Source organism: Trachinotus anak, unplaced genomic scaffold (assembly GCF_046630095.1).
Source record: "Trachinotus anak isolate AG129_WGS33_773 ecotype Australia unplaced genomic scaffold, CSIRO_AGI_Tana_v1 ptg000018l, whole genome shotgun sequence".
Taxonomy (NCBI): domain Eukaryota; kingdom Metazoa; phylum Chordata; class Actinopteri; order Carangiformes; family Carangidae; genus Trachinotus; species Trachinotus anak.
Window position 1 is genome coordinate 14,214,559 of NW_027273869.1, and position 27,542 is coordinate 14,242,100.

General features: G+C 40.8%; 3 protein-coding genes across 4 annotated transcripts; 2 read left to right on the top strand and 1 right to left on the bottom strand.

The window, feature by feature from the left end:
- The first annotated feature begins 2,694 nt into the window (after positions 1-2,694).
- kera (keratocan) lies at positions 2,695-8,988 on the top strand. Of its 2 annotated transcripts, XM_071502830.1 has the most exons (4): positions 2,695-3,110; positions 3,835-3,884; positions 6,937-7,811; positions 7,934-8,988. In XM_071502830.1, the coding sequence occupies exons 3-4, from the start codon at positions 6,950-6,952 to the stop codon at positions 8,101-8,103; spliced, it is 1,032 nt and encodes a 343-aa protein (XP_071358931.1). In that variant the 5' UTR covers positions 2,695-3,110; positions 3,835-3,884; positions 6,937-6,949; the 3' UTR covers positions 8,104-8,988. The 2 variants fall into 2 exon arrangements, with proteins under 2 accessions (XP_071358931.1, XP_071358930.1); XM_071502829.1 differs by lacking the exons at positions 2,695-3,110; positions 3,835-3,884 and adding an exon at positions 5,546-5,667.
- Positions 8,989-10,378: 1,390 nt separating this feature from the next.
- On the top strand, positions 10,379-24,921 carry epyc (epiphycan). The gene is made up of 10 exons (XM_071502659.1): positions 10,379-10,623; positions 13,365-13,563; positions 19,333-19,507; positions 19,894-20,409; positions 20,727-20,939; positions 21,332-21,463; positions 21,716-21,874; positions 22,041-22,243; positions 22,499-22,594; positions 23,690-24,921. Exons 2-10 carry the CDS (start codon positions 13,372-13,374, stop codon positions 23,858-23,860), a joined length of 1,857 nt encoding a protein of 618 aa, XP_071358760.1. The 5' UTR covers positions 10,379-10,623; positions 13,365-13,371; the 3' UTR covers positions 23,861-24,921.
- Positions 24,922-25,052: 131 nt separating this feature from the next.
- On the bottom strand, positions 25,053-27,379 carry LOC139635386 (caldesmon). The gene is made up of 4 exons (XM_071502660.1): positions 27,175-27,379; positions 26,393-26,486; positions 25,982-26,069; positions 25,053-25,887 (listed from the first exon to the last, which is right to left on the bottom strand). Exons 1-4 carry the CDS (start codon positions 27,245-27,247, stop codon positions 25,162-25,164), a joined length of 981 nt encoding a protein of 326 aa, XP_071358761.1. The 5' UTR covers positions 27,248-27,379; the 3' UTR covers positions 25,053-25,161.
- Positions 27,380-27,542: the final 163 nt, after the last annotated feature.

A 27,542-nucleotide genomic window follows, 5' to 3' on the forward strand; every position in this document is an offset into this window, starting at 1 on the left:
GGCTCATAATGGCCACTAAACTGGACCAAATTGTCCCTAAATCGCCAAAAAAACAACTCTGGATAATGTCATGGGTTAAAAAGTCTGCTTTTCATTATCGGTTAATGTTTTCCAAAGACTATCAGTGTCCATAAAAGTCTGGAAGCCACAGAAGGCAATTCTCAAAATACACAAGTTACGCTCTGCTTGGAATCATACGATATGAAATCATGCATTTTCTACTCTTTTAGAACTTTTGCTCTCATCCTTTCTCTCCACTGTATGTAGCAAAAGACCATGAAATAAAAATAGGTCCCCTTGAAACTACAAGCCCTCATTAGACCCTATAAAAGGTTCCTTGTGGTTTATGAATGCACTGACACTGAGGATAATAAATCAGGAGCTCATTGTCTCTGGGCCAGTACTTGATATTCACTTGTCACCTCCTTTTACAATATCAATAGCACCTTTACAGAGCTGTACACTAACAGTAACAACAAATCTAATCCCGGCTGATGTGTACCACATGTGCTGGGACCCCTAGATTCTTCATAAAGTTTTAGTCAAGAGTTCCTTATTAGAGCAGACGCTATTAAAGCCAGTAGGTTAGTTGATTAGATTCGTGGCATTTATACTTCTTAGCTAAATGGCTTCCAGATGTCCCATTTGATTCCTGTGAGGTGTTTGTAATGAGATCCAGCTGTAAAAGTCAGTTATACTCAAAATTTGACTCATGTAAATGAGAGTCAGTAGCTGTCTCCCATCAGTAAGTAATGGAAGGCAGTTTTAAAATCCCACCACTTCCCTATGCCATCCAATACTATAATAATTTAAAGGTCTATTCTATCTCTTATTGCCCAAGTAAACTTGATACAAGTCAGGAGGTAAAAATATTAGCAGTCTACTCACTGCCACTTCAATTACAACATGTCACATGTTTGCTCTAACCACTTTTTTCACATTTCACATGTTTTCATATGGTCACTTGTACCTATTCCCAATGTAGGACAATTTCCTCCTCTTCCCCCCGAGTCGCCTTTATTTAAATCCTAAGTAGAGCTCCCGCTGCCCGTGTCTAGACAATAAAGTCCTTTATAAAGCTTTAAGCTTCACGTCCTCTTGCTTGGGACGGTAAGTGAAAGTATAATCAGCAATTGCAGCCTGGAAGCTCAACTCCAAAGACTATCTTTCAGTCCAGACCGTCTCCAGCTGTTCAGTCTGTTCTTATTCACATTGTGCATCTATCCATTGTCATTCTGATGTGTTGTCTAACTAACTCAACTCACTTTTCAGTTCTTACCTAATTTTTCTTGGATATCTCCCTTCCCTCTGTTACTTCAAGCTCTCCTCCCATCCTTTCATTTCTCTGTCTTGTTCATTTGTCTTTTTCTCACCCATGTCCCCAAAAGTTTAGACATGGGCTCCAGATGTTTAATCTGTGGCCTTAACACAGACACACACACAGCTGAGTTGAGTAACAGAGAAATGAGATGGGGAGGGGAGACAGTAGAGGAAGAAAAGACTGCCCTCTTTTATGTTTCATTTGTGGGTTTAGTGAAAGTAAATTTATGTGCCGCTCTAAAAGTAACATTCTGGGGTTTTTTCTTACTGATTTGTAGTATTTGTTGTTTTCACTGGCTTCATTGCAGAGTTTTGGCAGCACTTAACATAACTTTACACTTGGGTCTGTTGTGGGCTTGGAGCATGAGACTCACATTGGTTTTAAACATGGTATTACCATAAAATAACTGCTTTAATAATCTATTTTGTTGCAGAACTACTTCCTGCTTCAACTGCCATAATAACCTACTTATGTGCCCATATTTGCCCATAACATCCTTGCTCATGGGTGAGAAGCCAGTGAGGGATCACATCCTTATTTTTAACATTTATCTTTTTTCTTTTTTTTTTCATGGCAAACTATCCAATAGTCATCAAACCATTTTGCTCAAAACCACATGATGGTGCTAGAAGAAAAGTCAGAGCATCATCAAAGGCATTAAAATTCTTCATCTGGGAACCATGAATGTGTACCAAAATTTCATAGCAATCTATCCTGAAGTTTTTGATTCTGGTGGACCATCCCACTGCTAGACAAACTTTGCCATCCCTACAGTAACACATGGCTAAAACAACAAAACTAGAACGCCCTCCTTCAAACACAAAAACAGGACAGTAGGCAGGTATGGTTGCGCTATTAATGTGTACACATACAGTTTGAGTTAGGTCTTTCCATATGGGTTTGGATGTTTCTGGATGAATACCAATTCTTGTATTAGTCAGATAAATGGTTGTCTCCTCTGCCCGGTTTACTGGGATTAAAGTTTTCCATGATATCTCACTGGTGAGTCACTACAAAGATAATAAAGTTTGATTTTTACTTCCAAATAAGTGGTTAACTTTATTTGAGGTCTGAGGTTCCTGCTCTACCACAATAGACAACGTTGCATTGTGAAGCTGTTTCTGGCCATGACAGTGACGTCAGTGTGAAATATATCACTGATGTAATATCACTGATAGCCATAATGGGAAAAACTACAAAAAGAAGGCTTGGTTGTAAAACATGGAATTTTTCTGTAAAAAGTTGGGTGTGAATGTCTGAGTGCAAACCCCTCAATGCTCCTCTCCAACCTAACCTGACAGCCTAGCAAACACACCCCAAAGGCCTGTGAGCTGAAATGAGCCATAAACCGGCCATGCTCCCATCCCCCAGAGTGATGGGTAAAGAGGAAATCTTCCATTGGAGACCAAATGGTTAAGTTGGGTGGGGTGACAGCAGTTTAACCTATAACAGCACACGGATGACTTCAAATTCTACACAAAAGAGGAGACAAAACGAAAGAGGCAGAGGAAGAACTGCTGGGCTGGCAGAAAAGTGGGCAACACAAACTCTGAAAGGACATCCCAACTCACACACAATCGTCCTCCCACTAACAACACATACCCCATCCTCTCGGTTCAACTGATGTATGTACAAGGTGCAGCCTTGGGGGAATCAAACCAACAACAACACAAGACTAATTCAGAGCCACTGAAGCTGTGGACAATCATCAGAGCTAATCACTGAAAGAGCAGAAGAACTGAACATCACCTGACTGCATGCAGACTACTCACACCAGTTGGAGAAGCAGGTAAAGATGATCTTGTCTTTCTTCTGTAATAACTCTGCTTGAGAGAGGAGGAGTGAAAGGCTTTAACAGAGGTGCAGTGCATTTTTCAGGTGGTTTACATCTTTACCTTTGATGTGGTGCATCTTGACAGTCTTTAAAAACTTTGAGGAAATACAAAAAAGTTGTAAAGTAGCCTTGCAAATAAAAGAAAAGAATACACAGTAAGATGTTAGTGTATCTGGTGTGAAATGTAATTTTTGTCTTTTTTTATTTCCGTCACAGTTTATCTTAAAATCAGGATTAAGATAGACACTTTTGTAATCAATCAAGTTACAACCATTTTGCAAACAAGTTTACAGTTGCAAATGAATGAACTGTGGTTTTTGGAAGTTTCCAAATGACACACATCTTGGAAAGTTACTTCTGCTGCCAGACATGTTTTTTTCCACATAATACTTACCCATAAACACAGTTACTTTCTCAGCTCTGCATGCAATAAGCACTAAGTCTTCCAAATGTCTCAAAATCATCAAGTGGATTTCAGCAAAGCCATCAACTGGAGCTGTTCCTGCAAAACTTATGCAGTGCAAATACAGCCCGTTGTGTAATTAACATAACTGGCTCACACTCAAAGCCCCTGGCAGGAAATTTGCATTATCATATTCCTCTGCATGTGTTTCTCCTTAGTCTGTCACACAGATTGTAGCCAACATTTGTTTTAAGTTATTTATCTTCCATTTTGCAGAGATCTGTGAAGCCCTGAATCACCATTTTCAGCAGCTGGGATTTTTAATCGTAAGTGTTGGCATAAATTATTATTGACTATTGTTTTGTGATGTGAGTGGAAGGGCATCTGTTTTCTGATCAAATAAATTCCAGTTTTTTTCAGTTAAGCTTTGGTTCTTTACACATCATTAACTGTGTATCTAAAGTTTATTCACATTTCTGACACCTTGGATAAGTGTTTTGTTACTCTCACTTTTCAAGTGCCTTTAAAAAGACATATGCCTACCCTTTGTGCAGTTATAGAGAATGCTAATTGTTGTACTAAATCTATCAGATGGACAATTTCACCCACAAAGCTTTTATAAGGCTGCTGGGCCATTGTAGTAAAAAGGCTGAGAGGAAGCATATTCTCAGTGTGGAGGTTACAAGCCTGCTGTCCTGTTGCTTAACAGACCGAGTTGAATGCCAAGTAATTCTAAGGTCAAAAGCCTCTGCAGTCTGACAGCAAACTGCATCATGCTCAGAGACAGGACTTTTTTCTTCACTATGAGCTCAAAAACTTTTATGTGCCTTGTGTTTCAAGAACAAGAATTCTAAAAAATCTGCAAATAATTAAAGATGCTATCATTAAAAAACAATGGTGTGAAGAATGCAAAAAAAAGAGTAGAATCACCCAGGCTAACCAGCTGGTACAGCTTAGGACAGTACAAGAACTTATACAAACATGTGTCCATTCATCTAAACAGTAATTTGTCATTGATGTTCAGGTCCAACAAATGTGCGCATGACTAACGTATGGCTGTGTAATTGATCATACAAGATTACAAACATGTGTAGAGGAATGATCACTGTTCACAAATGCACCTTGGTAAACAGAGGAGGAGCTCTAATGGGCTTGCAAGGCTGATCAGGGATAAGTGTTGCCGCTATCCTCACACAAGTCGACTGGGATTATCCTGTTGCATTCAAGCCTTTGCCGTCAGTGCTGGAAATTAGCACAATCTCATGCTGGCATGCTGAAAGGTCACTAATCCTGACATTAGCTAGCTTCTGCAAAAACAATTTGCTTGGCCAGCATGCAGGAAAATCCCCCCAGATTAAGCCTGACCTCCCTCTCATAACACCATTACCTCTCCTGTCTGCAGACATTGTTTGTACTTAAGTGCAGTGCGTCATCTTTGTGCCTTGTGCTTTACCTCTACAGCCTGAACAATGTGCCCTCCCTCTTAATAATGTAAGATGAGATACTCATCACAATCCGCATAATTGACCAAAAAACAGAAATGCATCAGGTGTCTAACATTCAATTATACTTACTGCACTTGGAGACAATCTTATGTATATCACAATTGTACCTAACTACATTTGTGAACTTGAGTGCAAATACTGTAAGACTTTATAATTTGCATCAAGCAGATTAATAAATCCTGATCACACTGTGGACAGCAACAGCTCAAAATTAGCACAAAGGTCAGCAAAGGATGCTCAGGGATTTGTAAGTGGAGTTAAAAACAGATCAAGCATGCCACCAAGGGAGGAAGGGTTGTACATGTGGAAATCAGCAAACAAAGAACAGGTAGGCTTGCATTAGCCTGTTCCTAAGTGGGCCATGTCTCAAGTGCTGAACAGGCTTAGCAAACTATACCGTGGGGCTATGACCTTTGAGCCTTGCAGCATCTGATTGGCCAAAAGAAGCTTTGAAGTCATCATGAGTGACAGGCTGGCACACGTTGAATGAAAAAGCTAGTGGTACAAATACAGGGAGGTGAGACATAGAGCTTCACCATTTGGGACAACGCTTGACAACTTGCTGAAGGAGGACATAGGCAAGAAGAAACTTACAGAGTTTAAGGTAAGCTGGGTTTCTGGAAGGCAAAGTCATCGATGCGTCTGAATGACAGGATTGGTATGGGTGGGTTTGGTAGACATTTGTCTTGCAACTTTAGTGACTGGATTGTGTTATCTTTGTGGAAGCATGTATCACGCTTTTACCATTTATACAGCACCTCGTGCTCCAGAGTTCGGTCAAGAAGCTTTGACCCCTATATAGTTGGAAACCAGGGGCACAACTCTCAAAACAGGTGTGTCGGCTTTGTCTTTGAAGTGTGCCCATCCATGGAAAACCATGGCCTACCTGAAATGAGTTCCAGACAAATGTGGAGTGCATCAAAACTTTAAACAAGCACCAGATGGCAGCTGAGAGAAGTGAAGTAGAGGTTTATGAGATGGATGGGTAGAAGATGGTAGAGCTCACATTGGAATTTGCTCTTTACTTGTTTTTTTTTTGTTGTTGTTTTTTTGCTTTTGTAGGCTACTTCTGCATTTCATAGCTTCTGTTGTTTCGGGCATCTTGCATCCCACTTTTCCTCCTTTACACCTATTAATGGTTACTAATATTAAACTAATAGCTAACAGGAATAAAAATCCATCTCTCGTCAACTGAATATGTGCAAGGCTTATCAAAAATATGTGTATGTTTGCATTTATTTGCAATTCTCATTGAACCAGATGTACAAACCAAAGTAAGTGAACGTAGAGTTGTGTGGGATGCTTATATCATGCCATATGCATTGCAATCAAAGCCTGATGAACAGTGTACCTCTTACAACTGACATGCAAAGCCTTCAAGTCTGAGCTTTAAGGTTGCCCTAATGCAATTAAAGTTGACCTGGCTCTGCATCCTGTCTTTGGAGCTTTACCCATCACTGGCAGGCAAAGTAATGACCCGGAAAGAGCAGGCTACCTTACTCTGTTGGCAGCTGCCATTGGAACTCAGTGATAATGACATTAGTGATAGAGTAGATGACGCACACTAGTCATGGCTAAATTGGGCTATAGTTAGTCAGTTGTTTCAGTTGCGTTTGAAGCCACGTCATGATTGGTAGTATTTAAACTGTTAAAGGCTATGCCAAGATAGTTGTTGACCTAGTATTTCAAAATCACACAGGTCCTAATTCCTCAAAGTCCCCAGTCCTTTGCAAATGATACTGCCTTATCTGCTCCTCTTTACCTTGAATATGGAGCACTCAGATGTCTCTTTGCCTTAAGGACTTTGCAACACAGTGTTAACATTACACAGTTATTTGTCTCTTATGTTGTTTTTTCTCCCTTTCTATCATAGATTGGACAGTGAAATGGCACTACTTCTGGGCCTTCTCTGCATCTTGTGCCTGGTTGGGCCAGTTATCAGCCAGGACATGCCTTATGAGGAATATATGGCCCAGATCCAAGCCTGCCCGAAAGAGTGCCGCTGTCCCCCCAACTTCCCTCGGGCTGTCTACTGTGACAATAAAGGCTTGAAGAGCATGCCCAAAATCCCTCCACACACGTGGTATCTCTACCTGCAGAACAATTTAATAGAAGTGCTGTCAGCTGATGCCCTTCAAAATGCCACACAGCTGCGCTGGCTCAATCTAAACCGCAACAAAATCACTAGCGAAGGAGTGGAAGAAGGTGTTCTGGGCACAATGTCTCACCTGGTGCACCTGTACATGGATGACAACCTATTGTCTTCTGTGCCATCTTCTCTCCCTGCCAGCCTGGAGCATCTTCGTCTCTCTCGCAATCGTATCTCCAAGATCCCTGCTGGCATCTTCACTGGTCTGGATAAGCTTAACCTCCTGGACCTCCAGGGGAACAAGTTGATGGATGATGCTGTGACTGAGGTGAGCCTGAAGGGTCTAAACAACCTGGTACAGATCAACTTAGCCAAGAACCAGCTGACAAGCATGCCTCTTGGCCTACCACCCACCACCACTCAGCTTTTCCTCGATGGCAACAGCATTGAGAAGATCCCAGCTGGCTACTTCAAAGGTTTGCCCAAAGTGGCATTTCTGAGGCTCAACCATAACAAACTTGGGAGCAGCGGAGTTCCAAAAAATGTGTTTAACGTCTCCAGCATTTTGGACTTGCAGCTATCCCATAACCAGCTGACTGAGGTGCCCCTCATTCCCTCAGGCCTTGAACACCTTCACCTCGACCACAACAAGATCAAAAGTAAGTCTGTGGCATTTTCCCATAGCACCTTTTGCTTCTTCCTCTTCGAACTGTTTATCAGAGAGGTATTCTGTAATGGTATCATAAGTCTTGTAACATTAATTCCCTTTGTGTTTTTACAGGTGTAAGTGGTTCCAATGTCTGCCCTGTCTCTGTCGATACTGTTGACGACTCTATCAATGAAAGTGTTCCTCGACTGCGCTACCTCCGACTGGATGGCAACGAGATTAAGCCACCAATTCCTAGGGATGTAATCCTCTGCTTCCGTCTCCTTAGGTCCATTGTCATCTAAGAAAAAGGAAAATTATGATGTTGGCAAATTATAATTTCCCACAATTGATCACTTGACGACCCTGGTTTGATGAGACCTGTGAAACCATATGTCAAAAATGGTAACATGAATAATATTTGCATGCGTGTGAAATATTTGACACTAGTTGGCATCAACTTATTTTATTAATGTGTCTTGAGGAAAAGCAATTTTTTCAGTTCCAGAAAAAAAATTCAGTAGAATTTGAATAAAATCTGAAAGACAGAAACAACAAGTCAACAAGGAACTGATCAGTTAAATTTGACATGAATTGACAGTGCAATCTGTTGACCACTAGTTGTGCCTTATGTTGATGTAAACATCTGCATGTAGAAGTCTAAACCAAAACCTATAACAGCATAGCATGACAGTGATTTAGGGGGACAATATGTATTGGAAATAAGTATGGTATGTGGACATAATTGAGGACTCATTGTCATTATCCTTTCTTGAGCAGGAGGTAGACCTCATGAATGCATAGGGAAATATCACATTTTTTCTACTGTGTCAGGATAACCTTTGACTGCTTTTATTTGTAGACTTGAAGCCAAATGAACAGTCTTGTGTTCTTGTTAATTTTAGAAAATTACTCTATTCTACAATTATGCATATATACTGTAGGTAATTTATTTTTATTTAATACTGTTTTGAGGGGGAAAAAAGTACAAACCTGAGAGTCCTGTGAATATTCATGGCCAATATCCCTTAATGTTTTGTATGCAAAAGAAATGTGATAACTGTTTATAAAAAATGCCAACACTCTTTTTAATTCTGGTCATTATTTTATTTTTTTTTTTTTTTGAATTAGTTGAGCAAGAGATTTGATTTTAATTGTCTTGAATTTGAATAAAATTCTAAAAATGAAAAGGTAATTTTGTCATTTCTTTTACATCTCCAGCACTTTAACCTGAATGTTAATATCTTGTTTGTGGTATCCTGTAATTTTATTTTAATTATTTTATTCAGGACATATTTGATTATAACTTTGGGAAACGAACCATTAGACAATGCACATACAGTATAACATCATCCACAGTTCATCTTCTATGGTTCAATGAGTAAACTCCCATTTAAACGAATTGTGTTCCCGTGACAGAAATCTTTGTGTTTCTGTCTTGAGTGACTCGTTCACACCCTACATCACGATAACATAACATGCACAAATCAGTCTTTCATACTCCCAGTCATTTGTTCCTCTTCCCCAATAATATGAAGGCTCCAGATAAAGGCCAGGCAATGAGGCCAAAAATTTAAATCTCAGTTCTTTTCAACACATGATCCATGTTTCTGCCGGCAAAAAAAAAATCCATCTCACTGTCAATTATCACATGACTCCTCAGGCTCTGCACAATGCACCCTGTCTTATACTGTGGGTACCAATCATTGTGTCAAGACATTTGGGGCAGAATGTCATTCATTTGAGAATGTCTTGGAGAAAAGCTCAGGGTGTAAATCCTAGCTGATGTGGCAGGTGCAGAACGATTTCTGGCAGTCCCACTACCTCCTTTTCTCCTCACTCATCAAAAGGTGTAGAGTTAGCATAGAAGTGAGAGGGAGAGGTGGGCAGGTTGAGACAAAGTTGTGGCCAAATCAAGCTGAAAGGGTAAACCTAACCAGTAGCTTCCTGTGTGATTGTCTATGAGTGTGAGCATCTCTTTGAATGCATGCCTGGATTTGTACAGAACTGAAAAAGAGCCACTTGCCTTGGTCTGACCCCTGATCAGCCCAGTCTCCGTCAAACTAAAGAATGTTATCCAGTGACTGAATGCAGGTCTGGAGCTGTGGCAGAACATTCAGCAAGCGACGCTGCAAAGAGAAAGCAGCTTCAACCAAAAGGGAGGGCAGAGGCCTTCCTCCAAGCGGGGACTTCCTCTCAGCACCATGCTAACAGGGGCTCCTCACAGAGGTCCCATTGTGTACAAGGGCCCCGTGGATCCCCCCCATACATGAAAGCAACAGATGCCAGAGTTTCACCCCAGGAAAAGGTGGACTAATATTTTAGGCTGATTGAGCCACAGTCTTATAAAAATAAAGGATACTCTTGTAAAGGATAAAAAGGTATTTTGTCACCAGGGGGGCTTTTGCTCTCTCTTTCTCTCTGTGTCTGTGTGTGTGTGTGTGTGTGTGTGTGTGTGTGTGTGTGCGCCTGTGTGTTTGAGAAGGTCTTGCATGCTGGTGTACGGTGTGGGGTGGGTGCAGTCGTAGTGACCAAAAGCAATCTGCTCTAGTCCAATCAGTCTCAGTGCCTACCTTCACACATAAGCGGCAGGGCACTCAGGTCTGCCAGAGCACACAGACCTACACATACACACACACACACACCAACACACTTGTCACATTCACACACACACACACACATATACACACACCTTTCACACACTTTACACAGGCACCCTCCCTCTTCAAGGCACCCTGCGCGACCTCTCACCATTGGCCAGGTCCCGGAGTCCTCAGCATCTCCATCACGGCTGAAGGGACCATTCGGGAAAGCAGGAGACAGAGGTAAGCGTTCTTGGTGCTATCTTCATGCTGGTTCAATGGCTCTCTGGTGCAGGGGATTAGGCAGGCAGACAGGCTCAACTAGCCCCTCCAAAAATACTCCTATTCAGGGTTTGCATTGGTGCTTCTGACTAACTGGTTGGTGATGCAGCTGCTAATTCACCCAAAGATTTGCTTTGGAGGTTTGCAGGTGTCTGAAATGTGGATGTCTTTGTTGTCTTTGAGCAATTATAGTGATTGTGAAATGCTGGGTGCTGGATTTATAGGCTTCAGTAGAAGTGATTCAGGTGTGAGTGTCCAACAGGTGTTTTTTTGCTTTTGTGACAACCTTGGTGATACTGACTTATTTTGCCACTTTTGACAGCTGCAGCATTGTTTGCTTTTAAATTCAAATCAGGAAGCAAATCAAGAATCTTGTAGGTTACTTTTTCAGCCAAATTTTCTCATAACACCTTTAGAAAGACGTCATAAAAAAATCTCATTTGTTAAAGGAAGAGTCTTTATACATTAACAGAATTACGTGCATACAGTAGTTTTCTGCTTTAAAATCTTTGTCACCTGCTGTGTTGGATGATTTTTAAAGTCCTTTTTAACCTCTCTGTGATACAAATGCACCAGTTTGCTCTGCAGCCAGTAGCAAAGGGACGTCTGTCAAGTTTGCTTGTGGCTTTTGAGGGGAAAAGGTAGAATCACTGGATATCAGGAATGCCCAACACAGAGCCAAGCATAACACGGAGGTAGTCTGGAGGCTACACTCATCCACACATACACAGTTTCCACACACTGTACACTGTGATGGCCTGTATAAAGGCACACCTCTGTCTGTAGCATAGTCCTTCTTTCAGTGGAGCCATGCTGGATTTCAGAGCCTCATGACAGAAAGTCAGTTCAGTAGGGATGCTAACAAGTCAGCACACCTTTTTTTTTTATTTTTTTTTTAATCAGGTGCACTAAGTTCATGTTAGATATTTTCCAAGAGGCAATGGAGGGATTTATTTGCATAATCAGTCTCTCCCTCTCATATCAACAAAGATTAGATTGATGAGCTAAATAACCCGGGGGAGGGGTTGGGGGTTGGTGTGCTTTTTTTTTTTTGTTGTTGTTTTATATCTGTCCTCATCCCAAAATAGCAGCAGAGGTTTCTCAATTTTCTCTCTCTGAAAAGATAGGTGTGTTAAGACACAGTGTGTATCTGTGAGAGGATGTGTCTTTCCAAGTGTGTGCGTGACTGTGTATATGTGTGCATGTCTGTGTGTGTGCGTGTGTGCATGTGTGTGTGTGTGTGTGTGTGTGTGTGTGTGTGTGTTTGAGCACCCTCACTGCTGAATGAAGCTTTTCCTTGCAGCCATAACTCACTGCCATCCTGTCCACAAACCTCGGTGGAATTTGGAGTTTGAGTGCTGAGACAGGCAGCGACCGGGCCTCATAAAGACCCTCTGTAAAGGGCGAGGGGTCGAGTTAGCTTAGAGACCTTTCTCTCTCTTTCTCTCTCTCTCCCTCTCTCTCTCACTCAGTCTTATCCTCACTCTCTCCATCTAACCCTGAGGGCCAACATCTTGTCCACCTCTCTCTCCATCTTGCTCTTTTCTTCACTTCTTCCCCTCCCTTCCCTCGCTCTCCATTTCTCTGCCCCGGCCTAGAGGACTCTCTTAAAACTCTTCTCACGCCGGCGGCGATGTGGCTACACCTGCTGTCAGTGTGCTATGGAATTCCCCACTGACAGATGATTAATTCCTAAGACTAATGTCTGTGATGACAGTTAATTTAGCTGTAATTAAAATACACTAATCTTATTAATGCTTCCCACTTGGGATTCACACTCATGAACTTAATCAACCTTGCTAAGCTTGGCAGATCTGTGCTGCTGAGGAAATGAGCAGCTATTTAGGTCAGGGCAGTGCACAGAAGAGCTACACTCAGTGAAAGTCTTACCTGCTAATTTTATATTCAAGTCGAAAAGGACCCTCCTGTCCGTGCCCTCGTTTCAAATTCATGGCCAAGAATTTTGCTGCATGTTTCAGCCAAAGCCTTTTTGGTATGATTGGGGAAAATGATTGAACCCCCAGCCAAAAACACAGGAATTCAGATGCAGTGTTGACAGTGTTTTATTGGAAAAGAAGAGATCTGAAGTCTTTGTTCCTCTAAATGCATTTAAAACAGTCACTGAAAAATCCTACAAGCTGAAAGTAGGACTCAAGAAAACCTTCCCATGGTTCTTTATCAGATCAACTCTGACTTCTGACCTTTGACACGCCACATGATAGCACTGATTTAAGCCAAGATGGCTGCTCCCTGGAGCATCTGGCTCAGTGAGGCAAGAGGCCCTCATATTTCGGTCCCTTCAGCTGTCTGCACCTCAGTAATGAATTCATTGACCTTAGTGATGCAACCCAATGTCAAGTCGTGCTCTGTAGCACTATGGAAATGTTATACTGACAATATTATAGACAGGTTATGGAGCCAATATCATAAAGACGTGCTTTGTTGAGGTGCAGCTATGTGGAACTTTATTTTAATACATAACATGTCCTTTATTCTAATGGAAGATCAGTTTGAAGCTGATTATCTGAAACAGCAGGTTGCCATGTTGGCATTTCAAGGTCAATTTCTGAATCTTTGCTCCATTTTCAGTTTAGCATTTAGTCAATTGCATGGGAAAAATTACAATAAATAACTAATGAATAAGTCAAAACTTTTAATGGACGTTCTCTGTTTGACTTTACATCTCTCTGTCCGTGTTAAAGGGGGACTATGAGGATGCTTGTGCGGTTCGTGTTGGGACTCTTCGTCCTCAAAGCGGTGGTGGCCAGCCCCAGATTTTCCCGACAAGTGGACCTGGACACATACGACAGTGCCAACTACGATGTGGATCTAGACAATTTAAATTTGGAGAACCAGGATATCTATGACTACGAAGATGGGCTGACAATTGATGATCCTCAGGTAAGAAACTGAATGGGTCCAAGACCATTTTAGAAGTTTTGAGGGAATATCAGTGATTCTCAGTGAATTAGTTTTTCGCTGTCATGAGTTATGGCAGAGCAGAATAAATGGCAACACCATTTATTCAAGTCAGCAAAATTATCAGATCCTTTACAAACCTGTGCTACCTGGCCTGCACCAAACATCTTTGATTTAGCTGCTAAAAGGCCAGAAATGTCAGTGTTGTGATTATACCTTGTTTCTGCTGCACCCAAGTAGCCAAAAAAATGTTATTGCAGATTTAACTGATGCTATTTGTGACTGACGTAGTATTTATTCAACATTTAGCTTTAAGTTTAGTTGTTTGACACGGTCTGTTTTTGTGCTATATGCTGCTTAATGGATTCCAGAGGGAACCGTTTAAACTATACAGGCTGATCAAAGTCCCCCCATATCCAGATTTTCTTCATACTTCACAAATCACAGCTGTGTCAGTGTAAAACTGGCGAAGTGGCTGGTTTTGATTTGAGGTCACCAGGTTCATGGAGCACATAGGCATCACACTGACAGCAACAGGGGCCATTTGGAAAATAGACAAACTGCTTTATGCACTATTGTGGCCAAAATATTTCACTTTCATATCTTGGCCCAACCACATTAAATTTACATGCCCCAGATTCTTCCACAGGCTGAGTCCATGTGCATATGGAGTAGTTTTATCCGTGCAATTGAACAATATGTACTCATCAGTGGTGGACATGTTTTTTTTTTTATTTGCCTGAAGAAAAATCAAGGCAGCAGACACCTTTTAATCACACATTTTTATTTATTTAGTTTGGTGTGCAGTCTGCTTAATAGCAAAAAAGTTGCAGCCTGCACGATTTTATCTGACTGTTTTCATCAGTCGACAGGATATATATTTCTGGCAGTGACAGATAAAGAAGAAAAGCACAGGAAACAAAGATGGAGCATTGTCTGCATGCGTTATTTTCCCTCTCTGATTCAACATATACTTTCTACTTAAGGCTTTAGCAAGTGGATGTCAGTGAGCTGCAAGCTGGACAGCTGCTATGGGATCATTTCTCTCGAAGTGTCACCTGCTGTCACTGTTCAATAATGGAGTGACCTGCTTCAAAGTGAGCAAAACCCAGAGACTGCTCTGCCTTCTAGGACACATGTCCTTTGTCATTCTACTCAGATTCTGCTCTGTGCAACAGCGTTTAAAAGATAAGTACGGCAGAAAGGGTTTCTAACACGAAAAAATGGATTCCAGAAGTGCCCTCTAAATCAGCTCAAGTTGAGTGTGATGTGGCAAGCCTGCAGGGCATGCTGGGATGGCAAGATTAAGCCAAATTTCATGTTCCCGTTTATACTTCTTTGTAACAAGGAAATTAGGCCAAGGCAATGTCAAGATGGCACGAGGCAAATCGTCCACACAGGATTTTCAACTTGCTTCCTCTGAGCCAGCGACTTAAGTCAAACCTGATGTGGACTGCACCCACGCTGCTGCTGTTATCTAAGACCTATCCCACAATCCAGTGCAGATTTAGCAGAACTAACAACGTAAAGCAGTGAATTATTTTATCCAGAGTCGCAAAAAGTTTCAAGCAGAATCTTTCTCCTTGATTTAAAATGTTTCAATTCTGGTGTGCAAAGCTCTGCAGCTGAGCGTTGCACAGGACATGTGTCACAGGGGAACGGCTTTGATAATGTCTCTCTGTTTAACAAGCCTGGATATGACACAGCACATTGCATAAGATTTTGTGGGAGTCTGCGGGACCTGGAAGAGGAGAAACAATACAATTAGAGTTACAAGGGTCTTTTTCATCTGGTTGTCCGCACTGAATAAACACAAACTTATAATTGCAGGGTTGAGAAACAGCATATTGCAAAGATCTGTCAGTTTGTTTTGTTGACAGCATAGTTAAAGGTGAGAGGGCAGATCTTCAGACAGACTGGCTGTTTAAGAAGAGTAAAGAGAAAATGGATTTCATTCAAACACACATCAGATGTCACGGGAGCAGCGAAGCGATGATGAGCTCCATGCCTCTGGAATGCTGAGTCTTTACTTTCCACTTCCAGCTTTTTGTAAGGGCTGTATGTCTCTTCTTTCTCCTCAAGGCTTGTCTCCTTTGAGAGAAGCAAAGGCTCATCTGCGATGTTATCCAAGCAAATTGTCTTCAGTCTGCTGCACTTAAAAGTCTCTGCAAACACTTTAATCACCAACTTTAGATTTATTTAGGCATCTTTTGTTTGACCCAGACACTCAGTCTTGTCTTTCATTATTTTCTCTGGAGTCAAATATCATCTTCGGAGCAAGCTGGTTCAGCTCATTGCAGCTGGTAATTTGAATTTTTGAACGTGCTTTGTAGAAGGACTGGAAAAAATAATATTTACAGTTGTGTTATATACATTGGTGACTGGTGATTTCTGAAAGGGTTGTTTGTGCTGCTGTCATATTGTAATGTTTTATAATGAGCAGTTATTTTGTCAGCCATCTGTAGCTCTTCAACTGTGCCACTTGGGGAAAAAAAGCCAAATAAATAAATAAATACCATGTACATGTTCACAGCCATAACCATTACAATTAGTGTCATAATCTTGTCTGTTACTTATTTGGTAATACAGGGAATTTTGTCCCTTACTGAGAGTTGGATGAGAGTATTGATACCAATCTGGTGTCTGTGTGTTAAATATGAAGCTACAGCCTGCAGCCAGTTAGCTTAGCTGAGCATAAAGACTGGAAACAGGTGGAAACAGCTAGCCTGGCTCTGTCCAAACAAAACCTGCCCACCAGCCCCAGCAAAATTTATCACATGGCTTTTCACTGGATTAGACTTGACATTGCACATGCTGTACAGTGAATGCAGATGAACCATCAGATGGGTGATGTTCGTTTTTCTAGGGGTGTGACCAGCACTTTATCAAATCATTCTGTCGTTTTGTTTAGTTGAAGGCTGAAGGATGCAGCTGGTGAACCAGTGTGTAGCTGAAATTTCACATACTTTTCCAAGTGCATCTACTATACAGCAACACATACAGCGACAACATATCGTTTGGCTTTGGCTTGATGCTCCCATTCAGCGTCTCTCCCAGTGCTTTCTGTATTCCCATGCTGTTCCCAGAATTTTTTTTTTTTATATATTTTTGGTTGCCAGCCTTTCGCCTCTTCTTTTCCCCTGGGGTGTAAATGTTTGCTTTGGGGAAGGGGGGAAATGAAAAGGAGCGCTGCAGTGAGCTAACTCTGTGCAAGACTTTTCAAAGGCCTACCTTGTTGTATCCCAAACTGTGTCTCGGCCAAGCTTTAAAATCTGACTTTCAGTGGTAGATATCGCTTCATTGCTGCCTCTAATGTCTCTGTATTACTTTTTTATTCAGTTCTATTCCTGGTGACATAAAAGTTTTGCTTAGTTTGACTTCATTCTCTGGACATGCATTTACTTTGACACCTCTCGGCTTATTGGCATCTGATTGCTTTGGTTGAAAGTAGCTGCTAAGACTCAGATATGGATTCTTGCAGCTACCATGTGTGTCTTGGTTCCACAAGGACCATTCCCTTTTTGGAGGGTTGAGTCAGCCTTGTTGGGCATGAGAGAGTGTCAGGTATTACCTGTGGTGGTGTGTGGGGGTTCATTGCCCTCGTCTGGAGGATGACAGAACTGCATCAAACACCAAAACATCAAAGAACTGCAATGACTGTAAATGCAATTATGATACCAGATGGATATGGATATACCTGAAGCCTTTAATGATGGAAACAAAAGCACCGTAGTTCATAAATCTTGGTTGTTTTGGCAGAGTTGTCTTTTAATTTATTTTCCAATATAAAACTTAAATGCCAGCCTATTTGATAAATTAAAGTGCTAAGCCTTTGTTTATGAAGTTATGTGATATTTTGAAATGAGGTAGAAGGTAGCATTAACATGGTTTTACTTCTTAGTCCTTGGGTGTACCCTCTGCAGTTCATCTAGCCTTTAAGTTTACTAAAGGTTTCAAAATAATATCTGCAAACAGCATCACTTGTGAAATAATGTGGTTAACTAAATATATGAAAATATATTTCTTCACATATGGGAATGATTTGAAATAAGACTAAGAAATTAATATGTCAAAATTATGTTGACAGCAATCTGATGAATTCTAACAAAAAAAAGGATTTTAATCATCCCTCCATTACTGATCAGTCCATAATTAAGGTTGTGTAAGAACAATTTCCAACTAAATATTAAGTTATCTTTCCCTGTGGCATGAGATCTGATGAGACAATTGTTCTTATTGTTAAGATATTTCATGTAAAGAAGATGTACATGCAGAAAGTGTTGTTGTTTGGTTGTCGGTGCAAAGATTAATCACTAAGGTCACCTTATGGTGTCTCTACCCCAAAAATGAGTTTGCATCTGAGTTGCTGTCTTTACAGTGGATACTTCAATCTGGACACTTTGCTGCCATCTAGTGGTAGAGACAGGAAGATTATACTGTAATCCTGGAGGGATGGACCTGAGCTAATTCCCCCCCTGATTGTTGATTCTGAGTTCTCCATTGTCCAATTTTTGCTTTTTTTTCAATTAATTATAGTAAACCATAAAGAAAGAGAGGAAATGGTAAAAAAAAAAAAAAAAGGAATATGAAAAATGTTACAATAGATTTGAAACAAGGGTGTCACCCTTTCACAGGGCAGTAGACTGCTTATCCATCAGTTGACCCACTTATCCTGTGCAGGGTTAAGGGTGCAAAGGTTGATAAACATGTTGAAATTATCATCGATATAAAAATTGCATCTCTAACAATTTAGTTTCTATTAACTCCAATAGAAACTAGAGCAGTTAATTCTTCTATTAACCACCACATCACTGTTTATGATACATGTGGAGGAGGTGGAGGAAAACGGTTTAAAGGGCGGCATCCATGCTTTTGCTTAGGATGGGCCAAATACAAATGAGATGAGACTAGGAAGGACATTTGTGTTAGTTTTGTATAAATAGAGCAGTGTTATGCATGATACCAGTAATCTCTGACCACAGTGAATGTAATTAAGTCTATTGCAATTATCAACAATAACCATGCAAAGTTTATCAGATCTTGACTCTGTGCTGAATCAGTGCTAAATTGTCATAGATTCATGTCTCCCTCAATGTGGTTAGATATGATCATTTTAGGACTCTAAGATAGCGTACCCACTTTTATATTCTTCACAAAAAATTTATAACTGAGCTTTAGTCTCAATGTTACTAACATTTCAACATTTAATTTTCCTGTTTACTGAAATTAAATCACCTGACTCGCAACACCATGCATACATAAATGCTATTGTCTTATAAAATGCTGTAACTCTGCCACTACTTAATTTCTGTTATTTTCTAAAATTGGTTTTGAGATGATAGACTACATCCTGTACCTACATAAAATCCAGTTTAACAAAAGAGAGTCCATTCTCTTAAAGTTATTGGTAGACCTTTAAATGACCAGGATCACACTGACCTCCAACTTTCATATAATAACTCTGTGTGGGTGCCATCTTAGAGATGATCAAATGTTGAAATGTTTTATTTTGGAATAGAGCAAATGTCTTGACCTGCATTTGCCCTGTGTACAATTATATGAGGATAAAGTTTCCTTACTTCCTGGAAAATTAGAAATGAGTTTGAGCAAACATGGAACTAACACAGCCAAGTGCTGACTTTGACTAGGTTTTAATTTTTCATTGACAAACTAAATATTATTTTTCCCATGCTCAACTCTTAAATCAGAATCTCTTACATTTTTAATTCACTGCTGCTGTTTTTCTCTCAGATAGAGATTGGAACACTGGCCCCACCTGACTATAACTACCCTGTACCCGAGGCCTCCTTAGAGGAACAGCAAGGAGAGGAAGAGGAGGAGGAGGAAGAGTTGCCCCTAACACCCCAGCTTATCCCTCAGGGTTCAGGGGGGTCTGGGGTCCTCATGGGCCCAGACACACAGAAAGGTCTGAAAAAAGCATTAACACCAAGGTCTGCACACCTGTAAACATAAAGTCACGTGGTATACAAGTTCACATGGTTTGAGATATACCCTCGCTCTTCTCTGGGCCTATGGATTTGTGGAAGCAGCGTTACCCGTAATGATCAAAAATATCTAAAAACAAAGACTAATCTGTCATCAAAACTCAGTGTCTCCATCTTCATCAAATAATCTTTTCCATATGCATGTCTTCCATTTAACTAGCTATTAATGTTTAAATGTGTCATTTTCATTGTGTCCACTTGTCACCTACTACTGAACCTAATCATCATTGTGAACTCCAAACCTGATTCATGATCCATTTCAGTCTCATCTGTCTGTTTATTAATACCTAATCTTGTCTCTAACAAGAGGTGGAGCTGCGTCTGACGCCCATTGACACCCTTCATGTCTCCGGGGATTTTGGGGGTTCCGTAGGGTCTGGGGCCTCAGCAGCTTCTGGGGCCTCTGGGTCTGGAGGCTCAGGAGATCTACTGGTCTCTGGTGCCTCTGGGGGTTCTGGTGATATTGTCCTAATCTCTGGAGCCTCTGAGGAGCTCCTCAGCTCTGGGGGATCTGGAGAGTTCTTGGTATCTGGGGATATCTTGATATCTGGGGATATCTTGATCTCAGGGGATCTCTGGGGATCTGGGGATCTCTCAGGATCTGGGGATACCATGGGATCCGCAACTTCTGGAGCCTCTGGGGACCTTGGCTCTGGAGGTTCTGGGATTTCCATTGAACTCCCCCTGGGCTCTGGAGAGTCTGGGGACCAGTCTGGTTCTGGGTTCTCTGGAGATCTTTTGATCTCAGGGGCCTCCGGAAGCTCTGGGGTTTCTGGGGACTCTGGTGAGTCCGGGGACCTGGGGATTACTTTGATATCTGGAGGTTAGTACCTTTACAGAGCAGATGTCTGTGGCTTGTGGCAACACTATTTCTTGCTCTGTGTAGAAATAACCTGTGTCATTCTGTGATTTATGTTGATTTATTGACTTAAATTCCATTTAACTGCGTCATTTTTAAATGTAGTTAAATGTTGATCTTACTTATTTGTTCTATTGAATGCCACTGTATTTGTGTAACTCATTTCTAACATCCTGTCTCATCTAAAATGTTGGTGTGATTGATTGGTTGATTGATTGTCTATCTCACCCCCCACCCACCTAACTTCATGTCTCCTAACCCCAACCCTTGGCTCTAACAAGAGGAGGAGCTGCCCCTCATTCCCGACACTATCCCTCAAGAGGCATCAGGTGTTTCTGGGGATTTCTCAGGAGCTTCAGGAATCTCAGGGGCCTCAGGGGATATTGAGGCCTCCGGAGACATAGGTGTCTCTGGAGCCTCTGGGGCTTCTGGTGTCTCTGGTTCTGGAGACACCGAGGTCCCTGAGGTAACTCTGGTCCCTGACATTGATAAAGGTCAGTATCTACTCTAGCCTTGCGTGAGATATGTTAAAGGCAGGGCAGAAACTAAGTCGATACCTCACACGCCTATCCTGGAAGTTCATCATGGAGACAAATAAAACCCGAAGACCAAATCTGTGCTTTTGTTCTTTGCTAACAATCATGTTTTTGTGGCCACTCAGCAGATCACATTTCATGTTATTAACATCAAAGACATTTTCATTTAACTTCCATTCATCAGTTAAATGCCACAACACAGTATATTAGCAGTTTGACACTGCTAATATAGCTACCATATGTAACTTATCACTGCGGCAAACAGTGGGCCACTGATTGCCAGACTTCCTGTTCCATGTCCATGCTAATCTAACCTGTTTCTTTTAACACCTAATCTTGTCTCTAACAAGAGGAGGGGCTGCTTCCGACTACACCAGAAACCCCTCAGGAGGGTACTGGCGGTGTAGAAGGGTCAGTGAGCTCTGGATTGCCAGAGCCGGGTGAACCTGACGAGCCTGATGAGCCTGTGGTTGACAGACGAGGTCAGTACTGAACAACACAGGCACAGAATTCAGAGAGGCATGATGTAAAATCTTGGTTCCCTTTGGAGCTTGCCGAAATCCTGATTTCCCGAAATCCTTATTTGATTTTTTTTTGCCCTGTGGGTTAGAACCTCTTTAGGCTTTGGGAGAGGTTAAGGCTTATTATGTGAACTACCATCCATTCTGCCTCCTATTTTTTTCATATTTTTGCTCCCTTCCTCTCCTCTTTTTCTGATTTTCCATTTGCTACAGGTATGCCCACTTGCTTGCTGTGCACGTGCCTTGGTGGTTCGGTCTACTGTGATGACTTGAAGCTGGATAGTGTACCACCCCTCCCCAAAGACACCACTCACTTCTATGCGCGCTACAACAGAATCACCAAGATCAACAAGTCTGACTTCGCCTCCTTGAGTATGTTTCCTGTTTGAATGAAAATGTATGAATATTAGACCAGGGATGTTCAGAACCACATATAAAAGGTGATTGTCAAGCAATTGATCAAAACTGTTATTGGAGTGAGTCATCAATGAACACTGATATCAGTGTCTCAACAGTGTCTTTTCTCACCTCCCTCCAGACAAGCTGAAGAGGATTGATTTAACCGCCAACGAGATTAGGACCATTGAGGACAGAGCATTTATGGGTCTGCCTGAGCTGGAGGAGGTGGTGATCCGAGAAAATCACATCTCACAGCTGCCTGCTCTCCCAGAGACCATGTCCCTGATTGATGCCAGCCACAACAACATTGGCACCAAGGGTATTCACAAAGAGGCGTTCAAAGTATGTACACCTTCGTTACTTTACTGTCTGATACTAAAGCCTTAAATCATAAGGGTATATGTTTTTGCCAATGAGTAATAAAATATTGCAGTACAAAAATAGCTGAGGTATTTTTGAGGTCATTTGGAAACAGCCATTACATAGTTTGTACACCAGAGAGCACTGTCGAGTCTATTCTTAAGTTCTCCAGTGGGAGCCAATAATGAATTGCAACACAAGCCAATAATGCCCTCTATCTTTTGTCATTTCATCTAGGATATGACTGGCCTGCTGTACCTGTACCTAACAGACAACCACATTGATTACGTCCCTGTGCCTCTACCAGACAGCCTGCGATCTCTACACCTACAGGTATATCTGCTTTGGGCTCATGTGTCATCACTCCCCACCAATGACAGTGAAATGTTCAAAGCATGAAAAAGGATCTTTGCATTCTTGGGTTAAAACTCTTCCTAGTTCCAATTTGATATGAAAAAACATAATGTGAATAGAAAAAAATATTTGGCTGAAAGGTAATCTGGGACCAGAGCTGATTAGAGGTCCTGCACAAACACATAGGTGTTTTCACTTATTTGTCTGATTAGCCCTCTGCTCACTCTGAAGGTGGGTGGAGCCACATTAAAGTTAACCAATAGGAGGGTCAGAGTTCTGTTATGCAAAGTAATTAAAAACACCTGTTTGGGATGGGCATGCATGCACAAAGGCTTTAAGTAGTTGGCTCAAAGAAAAAAATCTTTTCAGGCATTGACTTTGCACAGATGCCATGAGTTCTTGTCCCTGAACAGCTTGTGATACCAGATGGATTTAAACCAAACAAAAGAACTAGAGGAATAGTGTTGGGGTTTGTTTGGTCTGACACTGGTATCCAACCCAACTGAACTTGTATCATACTGAATGTATTTAGGTTTTACTTTAAACAAATTAGAATTACAATGTTACAAATAACTAAGAATTAAAACTCAAAGAACTCAAAATTCAAAGAAATAAAACCTAACATTTCACCAGAAAGGATGTATTTGATTCCTTGCATCACATTTTTAACAAATCCAGATCCTCTCACTAACCCGGATCTTCTTCCAAAATGCAACTGGCTCTCAAAATCACACCCTGCTCTGGGGTCTCGAAACAATCAATATTTTTATAAAAATGTATCAAATGACAACTGACTCCACAGCTCCACTCTTTCAGTGCTGTCATAGCATTTTCTTTTAGCCATAACAGGCAGTTGTTTTCACAAACTGCAGATTTAAAGGAGAGAAAGGTTTGAGACTGGCATGGTTACTGTTTTAACCTGAGAGTATTTGAAACATTTAGAATTAATTCCATGATTAACCAATAATCCCTATGTGCTCTATTCTCATTTTCTATGATCGAATTTCTCCAAAGCAAATCTAAATTGCATAGATATACAGTATCTGATCATGTATCCTCCATCTCCTCTTGCAGCGTAACAATATTCAAACGATGCACGAGGACACGTTCTGCAACCTGAAAGATTTCAACTACATCAGGAACGCGCTGGAGGACATCCGTCTGGACGGCAACCCCATCAACCTCAGCAGGACCCCGCAGGCTTACATCTGCCTGCCCCGTATACCCATCGGGGATCTCATTTAACCACACAGACACATACTCCTACACTCTTGCACACTGACTCCCACAAAAACAACCACATGCACACATCTTTGTACATATTGACACACAAGATCACACAGACACATATACCATTTCTTCACTCTTCAGTCTTTCAATTACAACGGTGTACAACTGTCAATCATGCTGCTGACATATACTACAGATCAGTTAATCTTTATGTGGAATTTCATGTTTCATAAACATCCACAAACACGTAAATTATGAGTCAGATTCTGGTGATCAAGCACATATACACTGCTCTACTGCACCTTTTTTTCTTCCTCTTGTTCAGACTTCTATGCCAGGTATAACACAACCACATACACACTGTAACCATCTCAATTGTCTTAGTCCCTCACCAACCAAAAAAAATGCATGTACACTCACATACAAATACATACACGCACACACACATGCACACACAAGAACTTTGTCAAAAGCCAAACTGTTCCACAACTTGATTAAGTGTAAACAATAGGTGGCATTTGGAGAAATCAGTTTATTAAAAACCCTCAAACAACATGTTTGTTTCTATTCAATGTCTGTTTAAGACTGGCAAAAAACAACCAGTAATATTGTTTAAAGATGTTTGTTTTGTAAAAATAAAAAATAATATTATTATTAATGATGAATCTAACACTTTTGGAAATGTATACTAGCATAAACTTATTGAAGCTGGAGCTTAACGAAAGGTAAATTGAGTATCTAATGCAATAAAAGACGCATTTAAACACAATCATTTGTTGTAAAGTCTGTACTGTAAGATAAAAATATATATTCTGAAAAAAAAAAAAGATTTTTTACATGAACTGCAATATTTGGTATACTACATTTCAAAAAGTGATGTTTTAACCATGCACAATAGCCTATTCCAAAGACTCTAATGTCCAGAGTCAAACAACTAAAGACTATTGTTTGATTTGGGAGGGGGGTTGTTGATTTTGATTGTGGATGGGGTTAAGATTAATGCTAATAGCTTGCTATTGTGTGCTCTGTATGGAATAACCACAAGTGAATAAAGTTGTTTTGAAGACCTCTCCGAACTAGGAGTGGCTCAACGTTTTCATTGACAACTTGTAGGTGTAAGGATACTGTGGATTTTGAACTACAGTATACTGTATGCTGATGCAGCCAAGGTGAACACACACCAAAAAAAAAGTTTCTTCAGAGGCAGTTTTGTGCAAGAAAAAAGAGAGGATCTTATTGCTTAACAAAAATAAATCATTTGAAATTAAATATGCACCACTGGTTTAGCATAAGGAAGTGCAGTTCCAAAGAGTCTTTCAAAAACTTTCAATAAGTTTTTCAAACAAATAAAGAAACCGTTCCTTCCTGTCCATGACGTCTGTCTCTTTCATCTTGCTGCTGTCTTCTGTAACCTCCTCAGTCTTTTCTTTTGATGCATAAAGTCTCTCCAGTCTGGCCCTCTCTCGCTCCAGAGCCAGCCGGTCCCTGCACACAGCATCTCTGTCCTTCTCCACCACCGCCCTCTCCCTCTCCATCACCGCCTTCTCTCGCTCTATCATTGCCCTCTCTCTTTCCAGCGAGGCTCGGTCTCGGTCCAGGGCGGCGACCTCCCGATCCAGCACCGCCCTCTCCCTCCGCAGTACCTGCCGCTCCCTTTCCATCACCAGTTTCTCCTTTTCCATCACCTGTCTTTCTCTGTCCACCACATTTCGCTCGTTGTCCACCTCTAGCATGATACGATCTAGGTCCTGGCATCCCTCCTGCCCCATCTCCTCCTCCCCATCCTCATCTCCATTCAATGAAACCTCAATCTCAGGCCCGCCTCCTTCTACCAAAGCTGTGGGGGAGGATATCATCATGGATACCTTCCTCCTCTTGGGTTTGGAGATGGGTAAGAAATCAGCATTGTCTTTATCGCAGGGTAAAGCCTTGAGGATGGTTGCACTGCCTTCCAGCCGACCCTCTATAGCATCGTCCATCAGGGTGAAATGAGGCCATGTTTCAGGGAACACTTTCACCCCTTCTGGAGGGTTTTTTAGCTCCTAAGGAGACAGAGATCAAATCAAGAACAAACCCTGTGAGAATTCTATGAATCATGAGCAAAACATTTGTAAATTGAATCAAAACTTTAAATACCTTGTACCGCTTCTTCATGTTTTCCCATTTTTTGGATGCCTGACTATGGGTCATCTTGTGTTGCAATCCCATATGTTTGAGGATGGCCCTGAAAGTAATTTATGAATGTATTTTAATATTACAGGTTAATTGTGCATCCACAATCCTAACCAATCCCAATGGAGAAACCTTCATCTCTGCAGAAAGATAAATCAAAAACACAAAGGATATAGAAATAGAATATACTATCAAGAGGTTGTTAAATTAATATAACCAGCCGACAGTTTCAACACTTGAACATGTTGAATAAATCGTTAAAATATTATGGTAGATAAAGCAGAATATCCCCTTAAGTCCTTTATATTCCAGCGTCTACACACTTTTCTCTTTTCACACACTGGAGTCTATGAGAAATTTGACTTTATGATTTACCTCCATGCCCACATAGAAGTATTTCTTCTTCCAGAGAAGAGGTAATTATTCGAAACCCTCAGCCTCACAAAGTCTTCAACTTCTTTTGAACTCACTGAGGGAGAGAAAAAGGAAAAAAAAAAATAGTTTGAACTTACTTACTTTATGGCAGCTGCTGATAATTGTAGAGTTTATAAAATGCCATTCCACAATTCTTGACTACAATAAAACATAAGCACTTTGAGAAAATTACATTTAATACTGGTAACTACAGTCTGCAAACTATCATTTTTATTTTTTCATAAAATATAAATATATATATATATATATATATATATATATATATATATATATATATATATATATATATATATATAAATTTTTTTTTTTTTTTTTTTTTTTTAACTTATGTGAACTGTATTAAATTGGATTTTTTAAAATGTTTTTATTAAAAACAATTTACAGACTACTTGAGCTCTTCTGTTTTTATTCAGGTGAGAACCTTTAGATGAACTTAGCAACAGGTGTCCTGTCACAATCAATCATCTAAGTTTAAATAACTTAGTTTGCTCTGTCTGAGCTCGCCTGTGTCCATTTGGATGACTAACACACAGTGAACAGGAACTACACTGACAACAATGTAGGAGAACCGCATTCACTTGTTGAATGAAAAGAATGAAGGTGTGCTTGTTGGGGAACTTTTCGCTGTGAAGCCCACTTGCTAGCTGCTAAGCTAACACTGGTGTGTGCGGCTAGCTCGATTAGAACATATTTTCCTGCCATTTCCTGTCGTCTATACTTACTTTTATACGTGAACTCCACGGAGCTGTCTTTATCATAAGTGCTGCTGGTGTAAGCGTGATCCTGGAATTCCATTTTTGTCTTTTTTCCGCCCTTTGTTTTAGGCCTTTTGGTGAAGTGCCCTTCGTAGGTCGCCACTCCTTCATAGGGACCCTACGTTCTTCTTCTCTTGTGTTATAGCTGCGCGCCAGAGGCAGCATCGGCTCGCCATCGTCCTCCAGCGCTGTGGAGGTTTCAGGGCGCTACAGAATAAATCTTATCGATAAATCTTTTAATCTTTATATTAACCTGCAAACATTTCGAAAAGAGTATATATCAAATGTGTGTGTGTGTGTGTGTGTGTGTGTGTGTATATATAAAACAATCCAAG

Excerpts from the sequence above, each read along its gene's own strand:
- LOC139635386 (XM_071502660.1), bottom strand. The coding sequence starts at position 27,247 with ATGGAATTCCAGGATCACGCTTACACCAGCAGCACTTATGATAAAGAC. Across the intron at positions 26,070-26,392 it reads ACTTCTATGTGGGCATGGAG|GGCCATCCTCAAACATATGG; the intron begins GTAAATCATAAA and ends AATTACTTTCAG. Across the intron at positions 25,888-25,981 it reads ACATGAAGAAGCGGTACAAG|GAGCTAAAAAACCCTCCAGA; the intron begins GTATTTAAAGTT and ends CTGTCTCCTTAG.
- kera (XM_071502830.1), top strand. The coding sequence starts at position 6,950 with ATGGCACTACTTCTGGGCCTTCTCTGCATCTTGTGCCTGGTTGGGCCA. Across the intron at positions 7,812-7,933 it reads CGACCACAACAAGATCAAAA|GTGTAAGTGGTTCCAATGTC; the intron begins GTAAGTCTGTGG and ends GTGTTTTTACAG.
- epyc (XM_071502659.1), top strand. The coding sequence starts at position 13,372 with ATGAGGATGCTTGTGCGGTTCGTGTTGGGACTCTTCGTCCTCAAAGCG. Across the intron at positions 13,564-19,332 it reads TGACAATTGATGATCCTCAG|ATAGAGATTGGAACACTGGC; the intron begins GTAAGAAACTGA and ends TTTTTCTCTCAG. Across the intron at positions 20,410-20,726 it reads GATTACTTTGATATCTGGAG|AGGAGGAGCTGCCCCTCATT; the intron begins GTTAGTACCTTT and ends GGCTCTAACAAG.